This window comes from Oryctolagus cuniculus, chromosome 4 (assembly GCF_964237555.1).
Source record: "Oryctolagus cuniculus chromosome 4, mOryCun1.1, whole genome shotgun sequence".
Lineage (NCBI taxonomy): Eukaryota > Metazoa > Chordata > Mammalia > Lagomorpha > Leporidae > Oryctolagus > Oryctolagus cuniculus.
The window spans coordinates 170064336-170077537 of NC_091435.1; the positions used below are offsets into that span (position 1 = coordinate 170064336).

The window sequence follows — 13202 nt, forward strand, 5'->3', positions numbered from 1 at the left end:
ACTCAGCTTTGGTGAGCTTTCCCCTGACCCGCCATTGTGGCCTTTTTGGATAATAGACCAGTGGGCAGGATCTTTCTCTTGTGTGCTGTGTGTGTGCTACAAATAAAAAAAAATTTTTTTAAACATAGGCAAGCAGAGAGAAAGAAATTCTAAAAATGGTCTCCCTCAAAATTGGCAGAGATCAAAAACACAGTAACAGAAGTGAAGAATGCCTTTGGATGAGCTTATTAGTAGACTGGACACTGCAAAGGACAAAAATCTCTCAGCTTGAGGATATCTCAGTAGAATTCTAAAAACTGAAAAACAAAGAAGAAAGAGACTCAGAACAGAATGTGGGGCTGGCGCTGTGGCACAGTAGGCTAAGCATCCATCTGTGGTGCCAGCATCCCATACGGGCGCTGGTTCTAGTCCCGGCTGCACCTCTTCCAATCCAGCTCTCGGCTTATGGCCTGGGAAAGCAGTGGAAGACGGCCCAAGTGCTTGGGCCCCTGCACTTGCGTGAGAGACATGGATGAAGCTCCTGGCTTTGGATTCTAGTCCCAGTTCTGCTTCCAATTCCAGCTTCCTGCTAATGCTTATCCTGGGAGGCAGCCAACAAGGGCTCAGTATCTGGGTCCCTGTCACTCACAAAGACCTGATTGAATTCCTGGTTCCCAGCTTCAGACTGACCCAGCACTAGGGAGTGAATCAGTAGATGGAAGATCTCTTTCTCAAATAAAACGAAAATAAATAAATAAATAAACTAATAGACCCATATAAGTACAATCAATGATCTTTGGAAATGGAGTAAAGGCAATCCAATAAAAAGATAATAGTCTTTTCAACTAATAGGAGTAGGAAAACTAGACATCCGCATACAAAAATAAATGTAGATACAGATCTTGTATTCTTCACAAAAATTAGCTCAAAATGGATCACAGAACTAAATGTAAAGCACAAACTTAAGATTCACATAAAATAATGAAGGAGAAAACCTAGTTGACCCTGGGTTTGGCAATAGCTTCTTAAAACATGACACCAAAAGCATGATCCATGATAGAAGTAACTGGTAAGCTAGACTCATCAATCTTAAAACTTTGCCCTGTAAGACACCGTAAGAAAAATAAGAACATGTCACAGAATGGGGGGGGGGGGGGGGGGCATTTAAGAAGGATATATTTAATAAAGTACTGCTGTGCAAAATATACAAAGAATTCTTAAAATTGAACATTAAGAAAATTAACAACTCAATTTAAAAATGGCCAAGAGTGGGGCCGGCTCTGTGGCCCAGCAGGTTAAAGCTCTGGCCTGAAGTGCTGGCATCCCAAATGGGCACCGGTTCTAGTGCTGGCTGCTCCTCTTCCCATCCAGCTCTCTGCTATGGCCTAGGAAAGCAGCGGAAAATGGCCCAAGTGCTTGGGACCCTGTACCACGTGGGAGATCTAGAAGTTCCTGGCTCCTGGCTTCACATCGGCTCAGCTCCGGCTGTTGCGGCCATCTGGGGAGTAAACCAGCAATGGAAGACCTCTCTCTCTGTTTCTACCTCTCTAACTGTCTTTCAAATAAATAAAATAAATCTTTGAAAAAAAAAAAAATGGCCAAGAGTGGCACATACTGTGACACAGCAGGCTAAGCCCCTTAAGACACACACATCCCATACCAGGGTGTCTGGGATCAATCCAGCTCCATCCCTGCCTCTGCTTCCAGTCCAGCTTCCTGCTAATGTGTCTGGCAGGCAGCAGATGACAGCACAAATACTTAGGTTCCTGCCAACCAGGTGGAAGGCCTACACGGAGTTCTTGGCTCCTGGTTTCCACCTGGCCCAGCCCCAGCTGTTGTAGACATATGGGAAGTCAACTGGCAGATGGAAGATTTCTCTCTCTTTCAAATAAATTAAAAAAATTTTTTAAACTTACAAGATACATCAATCAACTGTAACATGCAGACTTTACTTGGATCTGGATTCAAACAAACGAATAAAAACACATACAGCTCTCTTGCCCTCTCTCTCTAGCCAGTCAGGTCTCCCTCCCACCCCCTCCCCCAGAAAATAAAACCTTTCCTTTAAAAAACAAAACAAAACATACAAGTGGGGCTGGCATTATGGTGCAGCACGTTAAGCCACCACTTGTGAAACCGGCAACCCAAATTGGAGTGCCACTTGGAGTCCCAGGTCCTGGTTACTCTGCTTCTAAGACAGCTTCTAGTTCCGTATTGATGAACCCAGGAAGGCCATGGAAGATGGCCCACGTGCTTGGGCCCCTAGCACCCATATGGGAGACCAGGATGGAATTCCTGGCTCCTGGTTTCAACCTGTCTCAGATCTGGCTGTTACAGTCATTTGAGGGTATGACCAACCATAGAACACATCCCTCTCTCTTTTTTTCTCTCCTCCCCCTCTCTCTTCATTGTTCTGCCTTTCAAATAATTAATAAACCTTTTTAAAAACACACAAATAATTTTTATGAAATAACTCAAAATTTGAACCCTAACTAGAAAGCTGATATTGTAAAATTATTTGGAGGAAAAAAAAAGTGTCATGACAGACAGTTTTGTGGTTGTAACAGAAAAAAAAAAATGTGTTTTATCTTTTAGGCATATACCAACAAATTCCCAGATAAAATTTTATGATGACTTAGATTTGCTTCAAAATAATATAAAATAAAGTAAGTAATCCAGGGCATAACAGATACAAAATAGGCCACAACGTGAAGGATCATTATATTATCTCATCTACTTTACGAGATACTTCAAACACTAAATACCATAACAAAAAGGGAAAAAATCCTTTCAGTGAATCTCCTTAAGATGGGTACTAAAATTTCATTACAAAAAGTAAGGAAAATTTGAATATATTCAATAAAATCATAAACTCTGAGATGTTAAAAAAAAGTACCTTTGAACTTAAGTGTTTTGATACACATGGAGCTTATTAACAGGACCTTGATTAATCTGATCTATGCCACATTCTTGATTTCCTTTTTATTTGACGAAGTTTTAAGAATAGTACTTGATTCTTGTAAAGCTGCCTGTTACCCAGTAAATTGCACAGACACTTCCAACAGAGGGCATTCAAAAAACAGTTACTGAATGAATGAGTTAAAGTTTCATAAAACCCTTGCTTAAGCATCGTCCAAATTATTGCCAGCTGGTATCAATGGATAGTATTTACTTACATATTAAATAATAAGTCATGAATGGATATATAATCAGTGAACAAAACAAATTAATACGATCTTAGAGAACTCCTTAAATGGTGATAACTTATACACATGTCATAAAGTCTTTGAACCTTAAGAACATTTTAAAAATTTGAATCTTTGTAAAACCAATGAAAAATGTTAAAATTAATGATGAAAAAATAAACAAAAAGACTTACCTAGCAGAAGGAATTCCTCTTGTATAAAGATCTACCCTCACTTTCTCTCCCACATGTCTATAAATCTCCACTATAGCCAATATTGCAGCATCTCTCACCTGTCAAAGAATTTAGAAATTTTACTAAACTTATATACAATTAAATATTTCATCTCAAAGTAGTATTATACTAGCAGATGAATTTGAAGTTCCAAGTTGACTTTAATCATTCTAAACTTCTTGGAGATTATGGCATGTCAATGGCAAAATACCAAGAAGATTTGCCAACAAAACTCTGGAGAAATCTAGTAAAAGGAGGTTTTATAGAAGTCTAAGAAACCTATAAATAAAAGTTACTGCTTTGGCTTTACAAAAAAATCTCTTTGTAATAAGATTATATAGATAACTGTCAATAAATGCATTGATACAAATTATCATAGTTAATATATTTTCCCAAAAATAAAGCTGCCTTTAAAGAATATGGCCTGAACCTGAAGAGAGATTTTCACACCTATGTTCAGAGCACAATATTCACAATGGCCAAAAGGTGGAAACAAACCAAACATCCACCCACAGTTGCACTGAAGGACAAAACGTGTCACATGTGCGTATAAATGCATACAACGGAATGTTATTCAGCTTTAGAAAGAAAGCAGTTCTGACCCTTAGTAACACGCATGAACCTGGAGGCACTCTGCTACAGGGAGTAAGCCAGACAGGAGAGGACAGATACTCCTTGATTCTACTTCTGGAGTAGTACCTGCTGCAGCCAAATCATGAAGGCAAAGAGCAGGATGGTGGTTTCTGGGAACTAAGAAGGAGGAAATGACGAGCTGGACTGTCCAGTGAGTACAGTTTCACTTTGGGCTGATGGATGGTGGAGATGGTTGCAAAACACTGTGGACATACTTAATGTCACTGACGTGTACACTTAAAAACGGCTGGACTGGTAAATTTATGCCGTGTCTATTTCACTACAATTAAAATTTTTTTAAAAATCTGGTCTGAAGACAGGAATTTAAAAGATGGCTCTAATTCCCTTACACAGCTCACTGTCAAAAAAGCAACTCGAGAGATAGAAAAACTCTCTAAGCCTTCAGAGGGTCAGCACAAACCTCTACAAAGACAGCGAGGACCTGAAAGGAGAGAAAACTGTAAATCTGCACCACTCCAAATGGCTAAATTCTGCCAAAAAGCTTACAGCCATGATTCAACTTCACCAGAAGGGACAGGAAATACATTCTTGTATTACGCCTATAGGGCAGACAGCTCAGTAAAGTTTCCGTTGAATGATAAAGCACTGATGCAAATTTCCCTTTAAGCTGAATGATGACTACTGCAAAAAGTGGTTGTGCAATAGTATTCAGGAGTAAAGAAAGGAAACTGAAAACCTGTCTTCACAATTAACATACAGGACAGTTATGAAAAGGAATACAAGGGCCAGCGCCGTGGCTCAATAGGCTAATCCTCCGCCTGTGGTGCAGGCACACCAGGTTCTAGTCCCGGTCAGGGCACGGATTCTGCCCCGGTTGCTCCTCTTCCAGGCCAGCTCTCTGCTATGGCCAGGGAGGACAGTGGAGGATGGCCCAAGTGCTTGGGCCCTGCACCCCATGGGAGACCAGGAGAAGCACCTGGCTCCTGCCTTTGGATCAGTGCGGTGCACCGGCCGCAGCATGTCAGCCGCGGCAGCCATTGGAGGGTGAACCAACGGCAAAAGGAAGACCTTTCTCTCTGTCTCTCTCTCTCTCTCTCACTGTCCACTCTGCCTGTCAAAAAAAAAAAAGGAATAAAGGTTTCTGTTCATCTCTCAAACATAAGAACAAGCCATTACGTCTCATCTGTCCGTAATACTAGCCAAACAACTAATAAATGTAAACAACTTTGGCAAATATTAGGGTTTTAAAAGTTAACTTTAGAGGATTTTTTTAAGAAGGAGGTACTGGGGCCAGTGCTGTGGTGCAGCGGGTTAACGCCCTGGTCTGAAGCACCAGCATCCCATATGGGCACTGCCGGTTCAAGAGCCGGCTGCTCCACTTCTGATCCAGCTCTCTGCTATGGCCTGGGAAAGCAGTAGAAGATGGCCCAAGTGCTTGGGCCCCTGCACCCACGTGGGAGACCCAGAAGAAGCTCCTGGCTCCTGGCTTCAGATCAGCGCAGCTCTGGCAACTGCGGCCAATTGGGGAGCAATTCGGATGGAAGACACCTCTCTCTCTCTCTCTCCCTCTCCTCTGTGTAACTCTTTCAAATAAAATAAATAAATCTTTAAAAAATAAAAATAAAAAAGGATGTAAAAAATCTTGATTTCACTACCCCTTTTCTACCTTCTTTCTTTATGTAATGTGGGATAAAAGCACTAGAAAAGAAAGGGAAGCCAAAGAATTACTAAATGCTCAAATACAAATTCTTACCTGACTATTAGAATCTCCAAACAGGACACACAAATGTGGTACCAACTTGCTGAGGACTAACGGCTGAGTCCCAAAACTAAATATAATTTGAAGAAAAAAAAAGAATTACTTAGCTTTAATAGAATAGCAAACAAAATGTACTTGTATCTTCTTATAAATATCAATCTAACACACACAGTGGAGAGGATGAGCACATATCATTAAAACATGAAGGATATGAAACACAAGCAAAAAATAATTCTAAATAATGTACTATGCAAATCTGAATAAACTCATGACTGAATGAAAATTGTAACAAATGATAAAACAGGGCAGAATGTTCAACCAATGGCACTCTTAAACCTAAAATCTATCAATTACTTAAGAAAATCTGAACTTTCATTTTTAAAATAATGATTTTTTTAGACTGGGTCTCAAATAAATTTGCATCCCAATGGGATAATTAAAAGGTCTTTCTTTATGCTTATTAACATTCTGATGAGGTCATGGGTTGAAACAAATGACACGAGAGCCCAAAACCACGGAAGCTGTGCAGCCTGAATGCACTTACAAGCTCTAGATGGCAGAGAGGACCAAGAGCAGGAGAAGGAAACAAATGAAAGCACAGTTAAGGAAGGGAAGGAGCACGGCAGGAGAGGCTTTCACTACTACACAGCAGGTACCACACTGCACAGAACCTGGAGAGCAACTCAGGAGAGCAAGGGCCCAATTTACACGTCTCGGACCAGAGTCTTGGCTCTGTGGCAGCCGTGCTTTCAGAACTCTGCAAAACGCTACAGGACTCTTGAACAACCCGGGAAAGTTTCATCAGCTTACGATTTTTTTCAAACTTTAAACATTTTTAAAAGATTTTATTTATTTGAGAGGTAGAGTTACAGACAGAGAGAAAGGTCTTCCATCCACTGGTTCATTCCCCAAATGGTTACACGGCTGGAGCTGGGCCAATCCAAAGCTAGGAGCCAGGAGCTTCCTCCAGGTCTCCCATGCAGTGCAGTGTCCAAGCACTTGGGCCATCCTCCACTGCTTTCCCAGGCCATAAGCAGAGAGCTGGATCAGAACAAGAGCAGCCAGGACTTGAACCGGCACCTATAAGGGATGCTAGAGCCGCAGGTGGAGGCTTAGCCTACTACGCCACAACACTGGCCCCCAAACATTCATTTTTATGTACTTGAAAGACAGAATGATAGACAAAAGGGGAGAATCAAAGAAACAGTTCTTCTATCCACTTGTTTACTCCCCAAATGGCCACAACAGCCAAGGCCAGACCAGGTGGAAGCCAGGAACCTGTATCTCCATCCAGGTCTCCCACGTGGGTGTCAGGTGCCCAAGCACTCGGGCTATCATCCACTGCTTTCCAAGGTGCATTAGCAGGGAGCTGGATCACAGGTGGAGCAGCTGGGACTTGAACCAGTGCTCCTATATGGGCATGGCAAGGAGTGGCTTATTAGTCCACGATTTTGGTAGCTACTCATACTGCTCTACAGGAAGCCTAGGGCCAACTGGAAAAAGAGCTGGTGGCAAAGTGGTTAATAATACCTGAAATACTATTGAGTTACAAACCATTTCAAGTTGGCTCCATAACAGAAATAGATGCTAAGTTATCTGTATATCAGTTCTATGACAATCTATTTTGAGTGGTTACTACTAACATACTAAAGAGGAAAGGAAAACTTCTTATCACTGAATGATAATTGTAAAATTAACAAGAAGATCACATACACAATTAAGAGTAAAGGTATATAAAATGTGTGTGCAGCAAATCAATAACTATTTAAAATTTGTACCACCATAGCTTTCCTTGACTTTGTGAAATAAATTATTTTGGAGAAATAAAAAGCAAGTCTACTTATAGTAATCATAAACTTACGTGTTTAATGTTTCAATAAGACACAGACACACGCCTTCTCGAGATCGATAATTCTTGTGTTTAAAACCAGAAGCCAACAGTCCCCATACATACTATTTGAAAGAAAAGTAAACATGTGTAACGAAAAATTAAATGATGCATTTATAATCTTTTATCTTAACCTAGCCTTATTGCCAAACTTACTAGTAATCGAGTTTTTTCATTAGATTGTCTATCTCTACTACAGGCTGAATATCCTTATTCAAAATGCTTGGGACCAAGACTGCTTCAGGTTTTAGGCATTTTCCAGATTTTGGAATATTTATACATATATAATGAAGTATCTTGGAGGTGGAAACCAAGCCTAAATACAAAATTCATTTATGTTTCACATATATCTTATTTACTTTGCCTGAAGGCAATGTTATATGATATTTTGAGTGCACTGTGTTTTTATTGCAATTCACCATGTGAGATCAGGTGTGAAATTTTCTACTGTGGCATCATGTTGACCCTCCAAAAGTTTTGGATTTGGGAGCACTTAGGATTTTGAATTTTCAAATTAGGGATGCTCTCAACCTGTATTTACAAATATTTCCAAGCCAAATTTATACTGCATTTGCTCTTACTTATATCTTAATCACATTTTTATATTTTATTTGCTTTTCTTCACTTCAGATTTCAATTATTCTCAGAATGGGTATGTCTAAAACCTTAACAACACAGAATTTCTAAGGACACAGGGATTTTTTTTTATGCATTAGAAACCTTGAATAACAATGCTACCATTATAAGCCCAGTAGTCCAGTAAACATTTAAATGGTCCAGCATTGCCTAGCAACTATTACAGACTGTCAATGGAACAAGTCTTTTTCAACACTGTATAACTAAGGCTTTTCTCCTTTTAATACAGGTCCCAAAAACAGAAATATATTTGAGCAAGTCATTTTTTTAGCTACCTACTATTAATTTTCTTTTGAAAAAGTTGACTTAAAAAATTAAATGTGAATAACTTGACTCAGTAACAACATCACTGGAAGTTTATTATATATAATACTTGCAGAAAGATACTTCAAAAATTCAAAGAAAACGGAATTAAAAGTATAAAAATTTTTTGAAATTCACAAATACTTTTTCTTCATAATATGAAATATCCATGAATCATTTTAATGACCCCTTATATGCATGGATTTTGAAATTTCTTGTACCAAAATAAATTTATTTTTTTTTCATTCCACTTTCCACAAACTTTTTGAAGTACCTTTGTATTTATACCCAATTACGTATGTACAAGGATGTCCTTTATAGTATTGTTTGTAATAACAGAAAACCAAAAACAACTTAAAATGTAAATCAATAAATAAGTGTGAAAGAATACCCACTTTACTATCAATAAGGATTTATTTCTGAAATACAAAATACTTGAGAAAACAGTTCACTTTTACCATCCAATACTTTTTGGATTTCATTTTATAAAACACACATACTATTATCATTTTTAAGCTCCACTTGAAAGTCACATGCTATCACTATGCATATTATATATTTTGATTTTTCTTCCCACTTGAACTACTCTCCACATGTCAATTTCTTTTTTATTCCATTCCAAAATTCCTATATAAGGCAAATTATTTCTACTGTATACATAAAACAGGGTGGTGTCATAAACTGTATGCCTGATTATAATTGGTAAACACCAGTTAAAATTAAAAAAAATTTTTAACCTAGTTCTGCAAGAGTTGCAGTTTTAACAATAATTTTCAAAAGAAGCTTTTTCATGAAATATTTTAGAATTTGCAGGTAGGGAAAATCAGAAATATCCTATAAATCAACTTTTTAAAAAAATAACATTACAGAGTAGAAAATAAGAAAACTAAAATGCAAAATCCAAGAAAGTCAAATATTGACACTTTAACTTATAGTTCAATCTTTAAGGCATATGCAGTAATTCATTGTTTAAAATTTCACCTTTCACACCCCAAAAGTTTTAAAGGTTTTTTGTGATTACCATCTATCTTTACTGAGTTTATCACCAATGAGCAACACTGAATTCTAAAATGTAGGCCTACCATGGGTGGTGCTACTTCATCCATCAACTTCAATATCAGTGTTTGAGCTTCATCTCGAACCTTGTCTTTGGCATCTCCCATTCTGTCTATTAAAGCTTCAATAACTGAAGAAAGGGAAGGGGGTAGGGGAAGAGTAAATACTTATATCTCATCTCCATAAGAAATTATGCTGTACAAAATTTTAAGTAGCAATCATTTCCGTAAGTGAAGTCATGAGGTAAAGAAATTAAAAGCTTTAAGTTCTTTATTCATGAGTCCAATCAAAAAACAAAACTAAATTTATTTAAAAAAAAGATTTATTTTATTTATTGGAAAGAGTTAGAGAGAGAAGTAGAGACAAAGAGAGAGTGAGAGAGACAAAGAGAGGTCTTCCTTCTGCTGGTTCATGCCCCAAATGGCAGCAAAGGCCAGAGCTGGGCCAATGTGAAACCAGGAGCTTCTTCTGAGTCTCCCACGTGGGTGCAGGGGCCCAAACACTTGGGTCATCTTCTACTGCTTTCCCAGGTGCATTAACAGGGAGCTGGATCGCAAGTGGAGCAGCCGGGACTTGAACCAGCAACCATATGGGATGCAGGTGCTGCAGGCAGGCATTTTAACCTACTGCGCCACAGCACCAGCCGCTAAATTTCAAAATACATACAGGATGATTGATAAGCACTTACAATGATGTTCAAAAAGCAGGCAAAAGTAAACATTATTCTACTTATAGAAATATACAGATGGTCAAGCTCTACAGACAAGTGAGAGGATGAGGAGGCCAAAAGTCACGACAGGTAACTGCAGCTGGAAGAAGGAAGGTGTCCTGGGGAAAAGCAGAGAGGAACATTTAAAGGACTGTCAGAGAGTTCTAGTTTCTTGACTTGCGCATAGTCAGTTTTGTAGTTGGTTTTTGTAATTACTCTTTGAACTGTACATGTGTGATATGCATTATTTTACATGTATGACATAACTGACAAAAACAAAATCCCTAGGTGCCCGGGCTGGGGTTTTTCTCTAACCTGTCCTAAAGTCTGGCACAGAAAAGGCAGGTTAGAGGCCATTCCTGGGAGAGTTTTCATGATCAAGGTTTCTGTAACTGTAAATCAACAAGGCACCACAACCAAATAATATTCGGTGGGGGAGGGACTGATGAGCAACAGGACAGAAAGGGAAGTCAGAGGGAACAGGTTCTAAAGTCCGTTTACAGGGCAAACTATAGTCAAAATTCTTTCCTATAATCCCTAATCACTACCATCTACGGCAGTTTTACTAGATGTGTGACCTTGAACAAAACCACGTTTTGTCTATTTCCTCAATCATAAATGTGGGCAGCAACACTCACCTCCAAGGATCACTGAAAATTCTGTGCACAACACAGAGTGAAGAGCACAGAATAAGCACTCCACACAGAATGTGCCGGGCCGGCGCTGTGGTGTAGTGGGCTAAGCCTTGCCTGCGGGGCCAGCATCCCACATGGGCACTTGTTTGAGTCCCACCTGCTCCACTTCCCATTCAGCTCTCAGCTATGGCCTGGAAAGGTAGCAGAAGATGGCCCAAGTGCTTGGGCCCCTGCACCCCGTGGGAGACCTGGAAGAAGCTCCTGGCTCCTGGCTTCGGATCGGCACAGCTCTGGCCATTGTGGCCATCTGCGGAGTGAACCAGCAGATGGAATACCTTTCTCTCTGTCTCTCCCTGTGTCTGTAACTCTGCCTCTCAAATAAATAAATAAACCTTTAAAAGAAAAAAGGAACGTGCCAACTCTTACCATCTCACTAATATCCCACATGTTTAAAAGCAAACACACTTCTTTTAATTCTCTTTTGACATTACAACTACAGAGCTTGCTCTGGGGCAATGAAGGCCTTGGTTTAGTTTCAACAAGGGAAAGTAGAACAAATGAGATCAAGAAAATCTATTTTTCTAGTTTATTTACAGGTATGTGTAAATAAATGTACGTGTAATTTGATGCTGATGTATTTGTCTACATTATAAGAACATGTTAAACAAGTAAATTAATAAATTAGACTGGAGTTTGGACAAGGAAGCATAGAAGAAGGTCAAAGCATAACTATTAGTATATTTTATTTTCCCAGCATTGCACAAGATACAAAGCATGATATAAAATTCAAAATTGATGTCCTGGAACCCTTACTACTCTAGTTCTCTTTCTGCTGTATCATTTTGGGTTGTAACTATCTGTTTAAAATCTTTTTTATTATTCTTAAAGATTTATTTATTTGAAAGGCAGATTTACAGGAACAGGCTGAGACAGAGAGGGAGAGAGAAATCTTCCATCTGCTGGTTCACTCTCCAAATGACCTCAACAGCCAGAGCTGGGCCAGCTGAAGCCAGGAGCTTCATCTGGGTCTCCCACATGAGTGTGGGAGTCCAAATACTTGGGACAACTTCCACTGCTTCCCCAGGCCCATAGCAGGGAACTGGATTGGAAGTGGGGCACTCAGGACTCAAACAGGCACCTACATGGAATGCTAACATCACAGGAGGCTTAACCCACCATGCCACAAGGCCAGCCCTTTAAAACTGTTTAATTTCATTTTCCATGTGCTTTCTGAGGTATGCTCATATATGTGTCACAAAAGAAAATTAAAATATTTTATATTAAAGATGGAATACTCCTTGGCTTGGGATCAGAAGTGGTTCAGATTTGGGAATTTTTAGGATTCTGGAACACAGTTTACTGGCTGAGCATCCCTAATCTGAAAAACTAAAATCAGAAATACCAACATGATACTCATTAAGTTCAGATACCAGAGTTTTTAGATTTCGAATTTTTAGATTAGGGAATGCTCAGTCCACAGTATGTCAATATGTAGATTTTATATTTAAGAATTACATTAGTTGGGAGCTGGCGCCGTGGCTCACTTGGTTAATCCTCCGCCTGCGGTGCCAGCATCCCATATGGGTGCCGGGTTCTAGTCCCAATTGCTCCTCTTCCAGTCCAGCTCTCTGCTGTGGCCCGGGAAGGCAGTGGAGGATGGCCCAAGTGCTTGGGCCCCTGCACCCTGCACCTGGCTCCTGGCTTCGGATGAGCGTAGCTCCGGCCATAGCAGTCATTTTGGGGGTGAACCAACGGAAGGAAGACCTTTTTCTCTGTCTCTCTCTCACACTAACTCTATCTGTCAAATAAATAAAAAGAATTACATTAGTAAGTTCTATACTTTCTGAATTAGCGTCTAAAACTCAACATGACACTCAATTTCCCTACCTTTCTTCATTTTTAATACAAGACATGAATAACTTGCAATGATAGTTAACAGCCTAAGTACAGCCAAACAAAATATTATCACTCATTCAAGTTACATGTACTAGAGTTATACATATTATCTATAGTTATGTACAAAACATCTTTAAAACATAATTCCTTCTGCTTACCAAAAAAAGATCCTAAAGGGGCTGTCTAGACTCTATGACAAGACTAAACAAGAAAGCTCACCATGGACTCTTAGTCCAGTTCTATACTTCTTTAAAGAGTACAGAGATATATTACCTATCATGCAAAGCTGTTACCCAAATCAGAAATGATACGAGGACAGTCTTTCATAT

General features: G+C 39.3%; 1 protein-coding gene across 38 annotated transcripts in view; it reads right to left on the reverse strand.

The window, feature by feature from the left end:
* Positions 1-13202, reverse strand: part of CLASP2 (cytoplasmic linker associated protein 2) — a 209664-nt gene that overhangs the window by 160457 nt on the left and 36005 nt on the right. For all 38 annotated transcript variants that reach the window (XM_051818590.2, XM_051818552.2, XM_051818553.2 and 35 more), the window contains exons 3-6: positions 9660-9763; positions 7612-7703; positions 5745-5820; positions 3359-3456 (exon numbers count right to left, since the gene is read on the reverse strand). In XM_051818590.2, coding sequence (XP_051674550.1) covers positions 3359-3456; positions 5745-5820; positions 7612-7703; positions 9660-9763 — 370 coding nt within the window. The remainder of the gene's footprint in view (positions 1-3358; positions 3457-5744; positions 5821-7611; positions 7704-9659; positions 9764-13202) is intronic.